Genomic DNA, 13,194 nt, shown 5'->3' on the forward strand with positions numbered 1-13,194 from the left:
ATAATCCTACTTTCCAAGCCTCTGAATACAACTGAATCTAAGAATTCACTCATACACACACACCATTTCCACCTTTAGATGCAAGACAGGAAGAATGATTGTAGAAGTTTCTTCTAATACATACCCTCTCTTAATACACACAAAATCACATACAAGTCACAAGTTGAATGGTACCACCTTTGCCTTAAGAGCAGGAAGACATTTGGTTGGTGCAGCTCATCTCAGCACGCTAGCACCAGCAATCAACTCCTTGCCCTGCAAAGGCACAAGAGATGATTGCAAACCCAGAGATTTGCAAGATTGGCCTCTCAGCTCTAGTATCTTGGAGAGTGCAAGAAGAGCACTCTGCTGAAAGCAGAAGGTAAATGGTACTCATGTTGCCTGCTGTTAAAGCTCCTTTCCAGTGAGTTGTGCCTCGGAGCAGATTCCCACAACTTTCCCCAAAGCAATTTTCACCTCTCAGTGAAGATCCACATGCACTGCAGTTTGGTGACACCAGCACCTACTCAACTATGGTTTTGCAGCTATTTCAGTGTCAAGATCATAATTCATTTCCACAAGATCCTTAAACATCACACGTGTATATACCAATCAACCAAAAGTGCATCACAATGTAGCTGGCAGTCGCATACTGTCCAGCCTGCACGAAACTGGTTTGCCTTTCTAATGCAAACATACAGGCTTCCTCAGGGCCACTGGCAGCATAGACCAGACCCAGCTTCCACGGATGGAACGGAAACTCTTTCTGCCTCTTAAACTTCTCAATGGCAGTCTCCAACAGACAGTCTCCAAGAACTACTGGAAGGCTTTCCAGTCATTAGATCTGAAGGTTGATATATGGGGCAAAGCCCACTACGTCCTGCAAGAGAACCAGGGCACGCTGCAGAGGGGGCTCCACGTCCAGTTCCACACCACGACTACGTAAGATGCTCAGACTGGACTCCACTACATCATGACAATGCTTCACCTTCAAGGCCCGCAGCTTGGGACAGTATTCTGCCAAGGTTCTATCAAGAAAGGAGGAAAAAAGGAAGAGTCAAGATCACAGCTCCTACTACCATCTGGTTTTGCCTTTAGACCAACATGTTTTTACCAAGGTTACCAAAAACCAAGGTTTTTACCTTTAGACCAACATGTTCAGTTATCACACAAACGGCAGGGTTAGTAGATGAGGAGGCCTTAAAACTGGAAAGATAATAAAATCCTGCAGTAAAAATCCAGTTTTAGGACACAAAACTTTGAAATTGTGATAATGGAAAGAGACAAATTTTATTCTAAAACAAATGCTCTGTTTGTATACAGTATATCATTTTGCTCCAATATCTGTGTTAGTGCAAAGAAAGTAGTAGGAACTATATTTAGTCATTTGTATGCTGCCTTTCCCATGTACTAGGAGGCCTCAAGGCAGCTCACATTTGGTTCAAAACACAGTTTCCTCCTTCTTCTACTCTTTCTCGTCAGAGGCAGCCTGCTGTTTCTCTATGAGGGGCTTAAAAATCAAATAATTGCAAACAAGTTGTGTGCCCATGCACAGCTGGACAAAAGCTAAAGGAGTGCAAACTAAGTTGAACAATTTGGAAAGGCCCCCCTGTGGTCATCTCAATATCAGGCATGTACTAAGTGGATACAAGTACTCTGCTCCATTTGTGCAATTGTTACCTGATGGAGCTGTTCTTGACCCGCAAGCAGCCTGTTAGGTCCAGATGCTCCAGTTCAGGACAGGCTTTGGCAACTTCCTCCACTGCTGCATCACCAACATTGGCATTGACAGCCAGAGAGAGGGACTTCAGTCTCTTGCACCTCTGTGCAAGGTAACAGATGGCTTCATCTTTCAGCTGCCGGCAGGCTGTGAGGTCCAGAAATTCAAGCTCCTTGCAGTGGTCAGCCAAGCTTCGCAGCGAGAGACTGTCCACCCACTCACAGTGAGCCAGAGAAAGATGGCGTAAGTTAGGGCAGTTCAGAGAGATGGCTTCCAGAGTGTTCCGGCTCAGTTGTACACAGCCATTCAGTTCAATTTGTTGCAAATGGCGGTTTTGGCCGATAACAGGAAGCAGCTCCTTGTCAGACAGCCAATCAGAGCAGTTCTGTAGGGCTAGTTGTTGTAGCACCACATTGTCCTTTAGAAGGCTACAAAACGCAGCTTTTGGAATGTGGGGTCCAACCTACCAAGAGCAAGAAGACAAACTACTGTAGCATCTTACACCCTTGCCAAGAGTTCTTTTCATCACCCCTCATTTTTTCAAACCAAACCCTCTAAAACAATAAGAAAGCAAAAAAAATCCTGCTGTAGATATAGGTTCTTCATGGCCAGAATGCAGGCTTTTGCTATAGACCAGGAGTCTCCAAACCTTTTGGCCAGAGGGCCACATCAAATGACTGGCACGGTTTTGAGGGCCGGAAAAAAAATTTAAATATAAAATTTATATAAATAAATTAGAGATGGAACTTAGATGTGTGAATAAATGAATGAATGGGTTTATTCATTAATGGGACCTCTCTGGCCCTTAGAACACCCTCCAGATGCAACCAGAGCATAGTCCTAGTCACGTTCAGCAAAGTGGGCCTGGGGGTTTCAGGGGACAAGAGGCTGGTCGCGGGCCAGATAGAGGCTCACTGCGGACTGCATCTGGCCACCGGGTCGGGGTTTGGAGACCCCTGCTATAGACTGTGACAATTCTACGCAATATCTAGGTGTCTTGCAGAACAGTGGGATCAAGTATGAACAGAGACCATGTGAGCCCCATTCAGGTGTCACATGTGATGAGAATGCACTGTGGCAAGCCTTGGGCTCACAAGCAGCCCTTTCTTTGCTCACAAGGAGAGAGTATTGGATGCTTCTGTTTTGTGATCTGTGAAAAATGGCAATTACACACTGTGATTGGAAGCTTCCAATCTCCTCCTTTTCATCTGGACTGAATACTTACGGCTTATCATGACAGAATGATGTTTGAGGACTCTGCCCATATGATACTGAATTACATAACTGCTCTAAATTCAAAAGGTGATCACTCCCAACAGAGAAATGGGTTTGGCAAAAAGGTTATTTGATGCTTGCTCATTCCCAGCATTGCTCTAGAACAGGGGTGCCAAAACCCTGGCCCTGGGGCCACTCCCAATCTGGCCCTCAGGGAGAACCCAGTCTCCAAAGAGCCTCTGGCCCTCCAGAGACTTGCTGGAGCCCACGCTGGCCTGACACAACTGCTCTCAGTATGAAGGCCAACTGTTCGACCTTTCACATGAGCTGTGAGACGAGCTTGCTTTGTGCAAGGCCTTTTATAGGCCTTGAGCTATTGTCAAGACCTTCATTCATTCATATAAGTTCCATCTCTAATATATTAATTTACGTAAATTTATTCAAATTTGAAATGTAAATTAATTCTTTTTTTTTCCTGGCCCTTGACACAGTGTCAGAGAGATGCCAAAAAAGTTTGGACACCCCTGCTCCAGAACAGTAGTTCTCAAACTTCTCAGGAGTGAGGTAAGTCTTTGTCTTTACTCCTGAGGTAAGGTGAGGGCAGCAAAGCAATCTGCAGGATTGTATCGGGTACTTATACTCACAGAGGACTGCTGCAAGAGGTGCTGGGAGCCCTGCACAGCCCTCCACAGGGCTCCCCAAGGCTTAGAATGTTCAAACTGAGCTATTGCAAAGCACTTCCTAGTTGCATTTGCAAACAGAAAGTGCTTTGCGATCACTCTGTTTGAACATTTTAAGCCTCAGCCAGCCCTACAGAGGGCTGCACAGGGCTCCCCACATCTTCTGCAGCAGCCCTCCATAAGCATCCCCCTTATACCCCCGTTAGAGACATGATCCTGCAGATCACTTTGCTACTCTCACCGCCCCCCCCCCACTCCTTAAAGGTACCAGAAGACATTTATACAAGCTGGTGGGCTGTGACCTACCAGTTTGAGTACCACTGCTCCAGAAAGCACCTAGTTTAACCCAAGGTTAACCCTATTAATTGCACAAAGCAGTGTTCATAGTAATGATAATTCAGCATCCCTTGTTTCCTTTGTATTATTATAGTTTAGTCAACAGGCACACCCACTCTGCACAGGGCTGAATACAAACATTCCCATCTCCCCTTTTCTCTCTCTCTCTCTCTCTCTCTCTCTCTCACACACACACACACACACACACACACACACTCCCAGTACCTGTTTAGAATCAAAGCAGCGTATGTTGGTGAGGTACAACTGGATTAGAGACTGGAATGCCTTGCTGACCCTCTGCAGGCTCAAGAGTTGCCTCAGAGGGAGATTAGAGAGAATGTGAGGGAAGAGGATGTCCTCCCAGGGCAGGTCCAAGAACTGTTTTCTAGAAGAAAAATGAAATGCCAAGATAACAGTTGCATAGAAAGGGTGACCAGGGCAAAATGCTACTCAAGAGCATTCCTTTAGAGCAGGGGTCTCCAAACATTTTGGCCAGAGGGCCGCATCAAATATCTGGCATGGTGTTGAGGGCCGGAAAAAAATTTAAATATAAAATTTATATAAATAAATTAGAGACGGAACTTAGATGAGCGAATAGGCTCATTCATTCAAACTCTCTGGCCCTTAGAACACCCTCCAGACGCAACCAGAGCACAGCTCCAATCATGTTTGGCCAAGTGAGCCAGAGGCTTTCAGGGGACAAGAGGCTGGCCGCTGACTGGATTGAGGCTGGCCATGGGCCGCATCTGGCCCCTGGGCCGGGGTTTGGAAATCCCTGCTTTAAAGCCATTCCCACTACCATATGTAGTTCCTGAAACATACAGAAAGGAATAGACTTTGAATCCACTCGGGTGTACTTCTGATGGAGGGGTACTAAATCCAATAAATGATCCTGAAAAATCTTGGGCTGCAATCCTATTCACACTTTCCGAGGAGTAGGTCCCACTGATACAATGGGACTTACTTCTGAGTAGACCTGCATAGGACTGGGCTACTAGACAGGCTAACAGGCCAGTCAGAAGTAACTCTTACTCCAGGCAAGTTATACAGCCTTGTTGTTTTCTGTTTTCATCATAGCCGTCTCATTCAACCCTACAGCAGGAAGGCTGAGCCACTGAAGCTTTACTTCTCCCAACACCACCAAATCTTGAACCCACTAATTTTGGGAAACCCTAAACACATTTTGCCACAGGCAGGGAAAATGATCCAGTTAAAAACAAGCCTTTAAGTCTTCCATCTATCAACTTCTTCCAGAAATTTTAACAAGAACTGAAACCACCAGTGGCAAGAATATTGTATGCTAAGTATTTGGAAGTTCCAGAGATATATATATTCTTTATTGAAGAATAAAGATATTGGTTAAATATCGTGGGTATGTATATTGGTTAAATATATAAATATAATAAATTTACATTTTGTAAAGGTATTGGACTTAGCTGAAATGGACAAGCTTGCAACTTTCCTTAAAGTCAGTAAAGACTTTTATGGACAGTTAGAGACCATTCATGGACTTCCTGCAAGCAAAGGGAAAAATGGGCCTAATGGGTCAATGATACACAGATAAAAAATTTTTGTTGAAAATATATTTTACAAATAACCAACAGTTTAAGACACAATACCAAATATGCTATATGATTTTGTAGAAGAACAAAATAATATAGCTTTAGAACTCTGCACTTGCTGCACAACTTTTGATACCTGTTTTTATCTTTATTTCTATTTTTCTGAGTTTGTATTTGTTAACATAGATAGATAGATAGATAGATAGATAGATAGATAGATAGATAGATAGATAGATAGATAGATAGATAGATATTCAACCTTTTTCATCTCATGGCACACTGACAAGGCACTAAAATTGTCAAGGCACACTATTGTTTTTTGACAACTGACAATGCACACTGCACTAACAGTAGGGGCTCACATCCCCCACTGGCCTCCCAAACTCCCATGTTACACCTGCAGACCAACTGTGGCACACCAGCGTGCCATGGCACAGTGGTTGAAAATGGCTTGCTTAGATCAGCGATTTTCAACCTTTTTCATCTCATGGCACACTGACAAGGCATCAAAATGGTCAAGGCACACCATCAGGTTTTTGACAATTGACAAGGCATGCCATGCTGCCAGTGGGGGGCTCACGTCCACACTGGCCCAACTAATAAGTGAACTTCCCGCAAATTCTTGTGGCACACCTGTGGACCCCTTGCGGCACACTAGTGTGCCACGGCACAGTGGGTGAAAATGGCGGGCAGGCGGGGAGCAGGCCAGTGATTTTCTATCTTTTTCATCTCAAGGCACACTGATGAGGTACTCAAATTGTCAAGGCACACCATGAGTTTTTTGACAGCTGACCCCACTGAAGGCAGGGGCTGCCACCCCCAAGTGGCCCTACTAACCAATGACCCTCCCCTACACTCCCAGGGCACACCTGCAGACCATCCAGGGCACACCAGTGTGCTACGGCACAGCAGATGAAAGCAGACTCTTCCCATCTGTCAGCATTTTGACGTCCTCAAGTGTCCTCTCACAGCCCAATCCTCTCCACCCTTTCCTGGGAGTAAGCCCCATTGACTCTAATGGGACTTACTTCTGAGTAGCCATGCATAGGATTGGGCTGTCAGACGCCACCCCACCACCCAGAGCGCAGCGCAGCCTGCCGTAGGCGGGACGAGGGTTTTCAGTGCAGCCTGGGGAGGGGGCAGGGGGAGGATGAGGCCGCCTGGTTGCCCGCTGGTCCGCTGCTCCCACGTACCTGCCTCCCCCCGCAGCTTCCATCCTCTCGGGCTGGCTCGGCGTCGCCCCGCTGTGCCGTCAGTGGCGCCGGGAGGGGCGAAGGCGCTTTCTTTGACGTGGCTGCCTCCATCTGAGCCGGGGGTGGGGCGCTGGCGTGACCGGGGCCGGGCCGGCCCGTCCCTTCCCGGGCTGACTTTGCAGGGGGCTCGTGCCTTGGACCTCCCGGAGTCCTGTCCTGTCCTGTCCTGGCTGTAGCCGCCCAGGGGGTGGAGGGAGAGATGGAAAGTGTGTGTGGAGGGTGGACACACGTATCTCCACCCTACACGGATACACACCTCCACACACTCTCTCTCTCACACACCCCTCCACCCTTCACACACACCCCTTCACACTCACACATCCACCCTTCACACTCACACACATCCATCCCCCCCACACACACACACATACCTACCCTCCACATACACACACGCCCCCACCACCCTACACACACACACAGGGCACAATCCTAACCTGATCTACTCAGAAGTGAGTCCTATTGTGTTCAATGGGACTTTCTCCCCAGAAAGTGAGGTTAGGATTGCAGCCACACACATCCACCCCTCCACGCACACATATTAGAGGGGGCAGAAGATAGTAAGACTCTGACAACCAGTGAGGCTCAAATCGCACAACATCTGCAAGTTGGTTGACCGCCCAACCCTATGCACATCTACTCAGAGAAGTAAATCTCGTTGTGTTCAATGTCACTTACTCCCAGGGAAGTGTGCATAGGATTGCAACCTTGTAATAAGCGGCGTTGGGAGTCCTCAGCCTTTCCTCTGTGGGCCACTTGTGCTGTCCAAGACTGCAATCCTATGCACACTTCCCTTGGAGTAAGCTCCACTGAACACAGTGGGTCTTAATTCTGAGTAGTCAAGCATAGGATTGTGCTGCAAGGTCGAACCCCCACCACCACTACCAAGTTGCTTTCCCACTACCTATGTTGAGGAAAGCACAGGACGACTCTAGTGAATCACAAAAACTTTGCACCCACTGCATTTCCCTTCGAAAATAAATAAATAAATAAATAAGAAATTAATCAAGAGATTAGATCATAATCTTGTGATTATGGCTTGTTGTACAGCAGTCCGTCCCCGTCCCCCGTCCCCACAGGGTGGGTGAGCTATGACTTACAGATTAAATGTGTGATACGGCTGAAATCATGTCCTCACTTTTCTGGAAGTAAGCTCCATTGACTATAATGGAATTTACTTCTGAGGAGACAGGCATAGGGTTGGACTCCTAGGCTGCATTCCCATCCACATTTTCCTGAGAGTAAGGCCCATTGATTATAATGGGATGTACGTACTTCTGAGTGGATATGTACTGGGCTCTAATAAACGAACAAGATGTAAAACGACAGCAGTGTGACAGCCCAGTCCTGTGCATGTCCACTCAGAAGTACATCCCATTATAATCAGTGGGGTTTACTCTCAGGAAAGTGCATACAGGATTGCAACCTTCAAGACCTTGAGAAGAACAATGACCATTGTTCAGATCTGACCATTGGTTCAGATCTGAGTAGTCCATGTGGAGCTTTCAGATTTGACATGGCATTAACCCCTTCCATCTCAGCCAAAACCTGTGTCTAATACAGTGGTACAGTGAATATAGTGAGTGAGGCATCCAGCATCTAAGATGAGAGTGGTCAACTGAGACCCCGGACTCACGATAGCAGGTGGAGTCTCAGCCTTCCCCATGTCTCGCCTTCTCAGAATAGAAAAATTGAGAGGGAAGGCAGTGAGAGTGGAGAAAGACAGATGAGAGGATAAGGGGTGGAAAAAGAAAAGCCTCAGAAAGAACTGAAGAAAAGGGGGACAGGAGTGAGTGGAACAGGGGACTAGGACAGGCAGAGCCACCATATGGGATGAGAGCTAAGATGGGAGCTGTGAGACCAAGTGGACACCCAAGTTGCACCTCTCAGTTGAGCCCTGAGCCCAACAAGCGGAGCTGACTATCAGTGGGTTTGAGATAAGTGGCTGGAAGAGCCATGTGACTACATCCTACTGGACCGAGACCCCTGGAGGGGACCAAGACTGCTGAACTGTATAAGCTCCCCCAAATAAACTTCCCTAGAGTACAGGGGTTCCCAAACTGTGGGTCAGGACCCACTGGTGGATCACGACCTGATTTCTGGTGGGTCACCAAAGGGTGATGGACAGATCAGATAATTAATTCCCTCAAGTCTGAGGCTACTGAAAAATCAGATATGGGAGTTGCTTATTACTCTGCAAAGAGCTCCTGCAGTTTGCAAGCATGTGTAAACATAGAGGGATAAAGTTCAAGGGTCTTTTTCTGATTATTATTATTATTACTTATAAATAAATAAATATTTCTTTCTAGATCTCCTTTTATAATAAAAAAAAAAGCCTGGTAAACCTAAGTAGGTCCCAATGCAGTATTGTTTTAAAAAGTGGTTCCTGGTGCTAAAAAGTTTGGGAACCACTGATATAGTAGGTAATCTCTTTCTCTTTATTTCATTGTACCTTGACCCTAAGTGATTTCCTTCCCCTCTTGATGTGGGACTATCCCCAGCATGATGTAACAAGCCACAAAAAGTCCTTCGATTCAGTGGCGTGGCTAAGGCATCTGATGCCAGGGTCAAAGAAGATTTTGAAGCCCTCACCCATACAAATGCCACAAGAACTGGCAGTACCTGTTTAAAGGCTCCAGGAGCTCTTCTGAGAATTAGAAACTAATTCATAAAGCAAGAAATCAACTCAAAAACATGGGAATCAAAGTGCTAAGCAGGGAGCACAATTCCTTAAGCAAGAGAGAAAATAAAAAATTGAAATCATTTGCACACCAGGGAAATCAAAGACCTTGAATAAAATTCACTCCCCAAACCAAGGAATCAAATTCACTAGCAAGAGCAAAACACTGGCCAAAAATCAAGCTTTCTACCCAAGAAAAGATTCAAACCTGGGAAGCCAAACCTTCATGTTTCTAGTCCAGCATTCTACCCACTATACCGTACTGGCTTTCTAAGGAATCAATTCAAAAGTGTGGGGGGGGGGGGATTGCTTTGTTAAGTGGGGAGCACAATCCATTATGCAGTGAAATCAAACCTGCTTTAAAAAAATTTTAGCCAAATGTCCTGCCTCTCTATGAATAACTTCTGTTGAAATCTCTACCTTTTATAGGCCATAACTCATCTCTTTGCTCACGTATTCAGTAGGGGCTTAAATAGCTCAGTGGGTTAGTGGGAGTAAGCCCCATTGACTCCCACTTACATGGAAATATGCTCCATTGACTATAATGGGACTTACTTCTAAGTAAAAATGTATAGGATTGGGCTCTCAAAAAAATATTGCATCAGGTAGGACCATGATGCAATGTAAAATTGTGAAAATGAAAATTGTGAAATTGTGAAAAGATCCCCTTGCCGGGGATCTTGCCCTTCACAGAACCCTTTGGGGAAATCCCCCAAATAAAAGACATGGGGAACCCTGGAGAAATCTGGGGGAGGAGAGAGCCAGTCCACCTGAAGCTGGGGAGCAGGAAAAGCAAAGCCACCTCCAGAGCAAAATGGAAGTCTCTGTTTAAAGGCTCCTGAGTCAGCGTGGAACCTGGGGCAATTGACCCCCTAATTCCCCTTAGCTATGTCACTGCTTCAGTTCCACCTTCTGATACCTGTTTTGGGCTATAAACAGGTTTATGGGAAAGGGGGCTAAAATGCTAATTCCAAGCTAGTGAGATTTACCAAAACTATTAGTCCTATGAACTAACTGGAAGTTATATAGGAAGGCCCAAACTTCCCCAGTTTCACATGGCATTATGCAGTCCAGGTTATAAACAATTTTATAATTACTGGAGGAAGAAGAAAAAACAAGAGCTTCACTCTGCTGCTATCCCCCACTACTAAGCCCCTTATTCCTTGCCCACATAGCTTTCCTAAACAGTTGAGGAGGGTGAGGAGGAAGCAGCAATGTGGTGACAGCTGAAATGTAAGATTCCTTTTTTCTTCTTCATCCAGGAGAAGAAAAAAAGCATCCCATGCTGCTGCTGCCTCACACACATTCATCTCCTGGTCTACATCATGGCTTTTCTAAGCAGCTCAGGGCCCAATCCTATCCAATTTTCCAGCACCAGTGAAGCCAAAATGCAGCCCCAAGGTAGGGCAACAAATACTCCCATACCTTGAGGATGCCTCTGTGAATGCCTCCCCACCACAGGATGCAGTGCATGCCCCGTTGGCACAGCTGCAATGGCACTGGAAAATTGGTTAGGATTGAGAGAGGGAAAGGACAAGGCAGTGATGGTGGTAACTGCAACAGCACAAGATTCTTTTGTTTTCCTTTTTCTCTGATGACACTGGGGAAAGCAGTAGCGTACCTGCAGGGGGGGGTCAGCAGTGACAGATGCCATACAGATGCCTGCAGGGGTGGTGCCACCATCCACTCCCCCTTCCACTGCCCCTTTTGTTTTCAATGTATTTTCAAAGTGAAAGAAGTTGGTGGGATTGCCCACTTTTCTTGCTTTGGAAAAAAGTGGGGGGGGGGGGAAGGGCAGCCACTCAAAGCAGTGCATGACCTCTCAAAACATGCAGGAAGTAATTGGTGATGACATCACATTCTCACAATTACTTCCACATGAGATGGGGTGGCTTGTGTGATTCTGGTTCCTAGGTGGCAGAAGAGCCAGGAATGCCAGTGGGAGGAAGTGTCAGGATGCTGCTGGCCCAATCTTCTTCTAGCTTGCTCAGTGAGTTGGAAAAGGATGGGAGAGCCTATTAAAGAGGCTTGGTAAGTGGCTTGATAAGTGGTGAGCAGGAGAGGGTGGTGGACAGATGCAGTGTGTGGGGCACCTCTTGTCAGTTCCCCACCCCCTCGCAACTCACTACTCAAAGCCAGTGCTTCAGTCAACCTTATGGTTAGGCCAGCCCAGGGTTCACTTCTTGTGCCCTGCATCTCTTGGCTTTTGATGACTGGATGCTCAGTTTTAGGCAGCTCTTCTTTGAGGAGTATAGGAGTTGCTTGGACTCAGCTTGGCAAAAAATGGAGGGACCTTGTTTGGAATTGCTGCACTTGGTCTTGGGGGGGGGTGGATCTAGCTCTCAGCAGCCTGACATTTGGGGGTCTAGCTCTCAGCAGCCATGCAAGTTCCTTTGTCCTGCAGGTGCTCAGTCCCAAGAATCAGAGAATTGGAAGCTTCACAGAGTTAATGAAAACCATACTTCAGATGCATTTCATACACACAGCTGGCTTATTAATTTCATTTTTGTTCATTAGTTACCATAGCAATTACATCACAGTCTTTTTCTTTTTTTTGCAAGCCTAGATTAAGTTTAAAAAATGTAAAAAAAAAAAAAGTACAGTGAAGCTTACATATCATTTAGTTTTACTTTCATCTGAACATGATGAGACACAAAAACTGCCATGCTTCTTGTATGGTAAGGTTCAATGCCAAACATGAAGCCCACAAAGCCGAAGGAGCACCTTGCATCTGAACATCCTGAAAATCAGGGATGAGCACTTGATTCTGGTTGACTTGACAAGAGTCACGCAAAAATGCTGTTTTTGACAACTCGAGTTGACTTGAGTTGTCATCACTTCCACATCATGCCAAAAGACCTTGTGGACGATCCTGAAGCAGGTATTCAGATGGAAGGCAGCAGCAGATGTGGTGGGAGGGTAGGTTGGGTTCCAGGAGGCAGGGGCTGGGGGGTGTGGGTAGGGAGGGGTGTAACTGGGTGGGGGAGGGCGGCAATGGGGGTACACCAGCCCAGGGGCAGGATTGGTGGCACTGATGCATGCACATGTATCCTATCCCCAGGCAAGATCTGCTAACATGGTTCTACTTTGCCAGCAAATTAGCAGGTGTAGGTCCAAGTTAGACCCATTGCTGTGACTGGGGCTTTCCCTGGGTAAGAGACACATGTTCCCTCACCTCTTGCAGATTGCTGGTTTCCCCCTCAGGATGCAGCTGGTAGTTCTTTTTTGTGGACTGGATTTTCTGATTATTTTTTATACTATGGTTTTTTTTTTCTCATTTGAGTGGGAGAAGTAGCAGCTGCTGCTAAGAGGCAACTACAATAATGTATAATAGCTGTGTCCTGGAAGTACTGTATGGTTCCACTCAGTGGAACACTGAGAGAGAGAGAGAGAGAGAGAGAGAGAGAGAGAGAGAGCGGGCATGTCATGTTCCCATATCTTATGTGGGGCAGATGTGAACATTTTGAATTTTTGAAAGTTGCTCTGCCTATACTTCCTGAGCTACTAAAAGAAAAAGTAAACTTTCCAGTATTGCTTTCCCCATATTCTTGATGAGCAGGAGGAGAAACTAATGGTGCAATCCTAATCTGTGCTGGTACAGTCAGGCCGCAGTGGCCTGCACTGTATCCAAAGCAGGTTGGAAAGCTGCAAGAGGTCACCCTGGGGTAAGGGGATATATTCCCTCTTGCAATCATGAAACCAGAAGTGGGTCACAATTCCTATTTTTAATTTTTCTGAGGTGCGGGGAGCCCTGCAGAGGGGTCCATGGGCT

At 46.2% G+C, this 13,194-nt stretch overlaps 1 protein-coding gene across 2 annotated transcripts; it reads right to left on the reverse strand.

Moving 5' to 3' along the window:
- Nucleotides 1-309: 309 nt before the first annotated feature.
- On the reverse strand, nt 310-6,736 carry FBXL15 (F-box and leucine rich repeat protein 15). Of its 2 annotated transcripts, none has more exons than XM_066620976.1 (4): nt 6,686-6,736; nt 4,156-4,315; nt 1,660-2,162; nt 310-1,007 (listed from the first exon to the last, which is right to left on the reverse strand). In XM_066620976.1, exons 1-4 carry the CDS (start codon nt 6,706-6,708, stop codon nt 818-820), a joined length of 876 nt encoding a protein of 291 aa, XP_066477073.1. In that variant the 5' UTR covers nt 6,709-6,736; the 3' UTR covers nt 310-817. The 2 variants fall into 2 exon arrangements, with proteins under 2 accessions (XP_066477073.1, XP_066477074.1); XM_066620977.1 differs by lacking the exon at nt 6,686-6,736 and adding an exon at nt 6,521-6,630.
- Between the last annotated feature and the right edge of the window lie 6,458 nt (nt 6,737-13,194).

This window comes from Tiliqua scincoides, chromosome 3 (assembly GCF_035046505.1).
Source record: "Tiliqua scincoides isolate rTilSci1 chromosome 3, rTilSci1.hap2, whole genome shotgun sequence".
NCBI lineage: Eukaryota > Metazoa > Chordata > Lepidosauria > Squamata > Scincidae > Tiliqua > Tiliqua scincoides.

Coding starts and splice junctions, on each gene's coding strand:
- FBXL15 (XM_066620976.1), bottom strand. CDS start 6,708: ATGGAAGCTGCGGGGGGAGGCAG. Junction 2,163..4,155: donor GCTGCTTTGATTCTAAACAG/GTACTGGGAGTG, acceptor TGCTCTTGGTAG/GTTGGACCCCACATTCCAAA. Junction 1,008..1,659: donor GTCAAGAACAGCTCCATCAG/GTAACAATTGCA, acceptor CTTTCTTGATAG/AACCTTGGCAGAATACTGTC.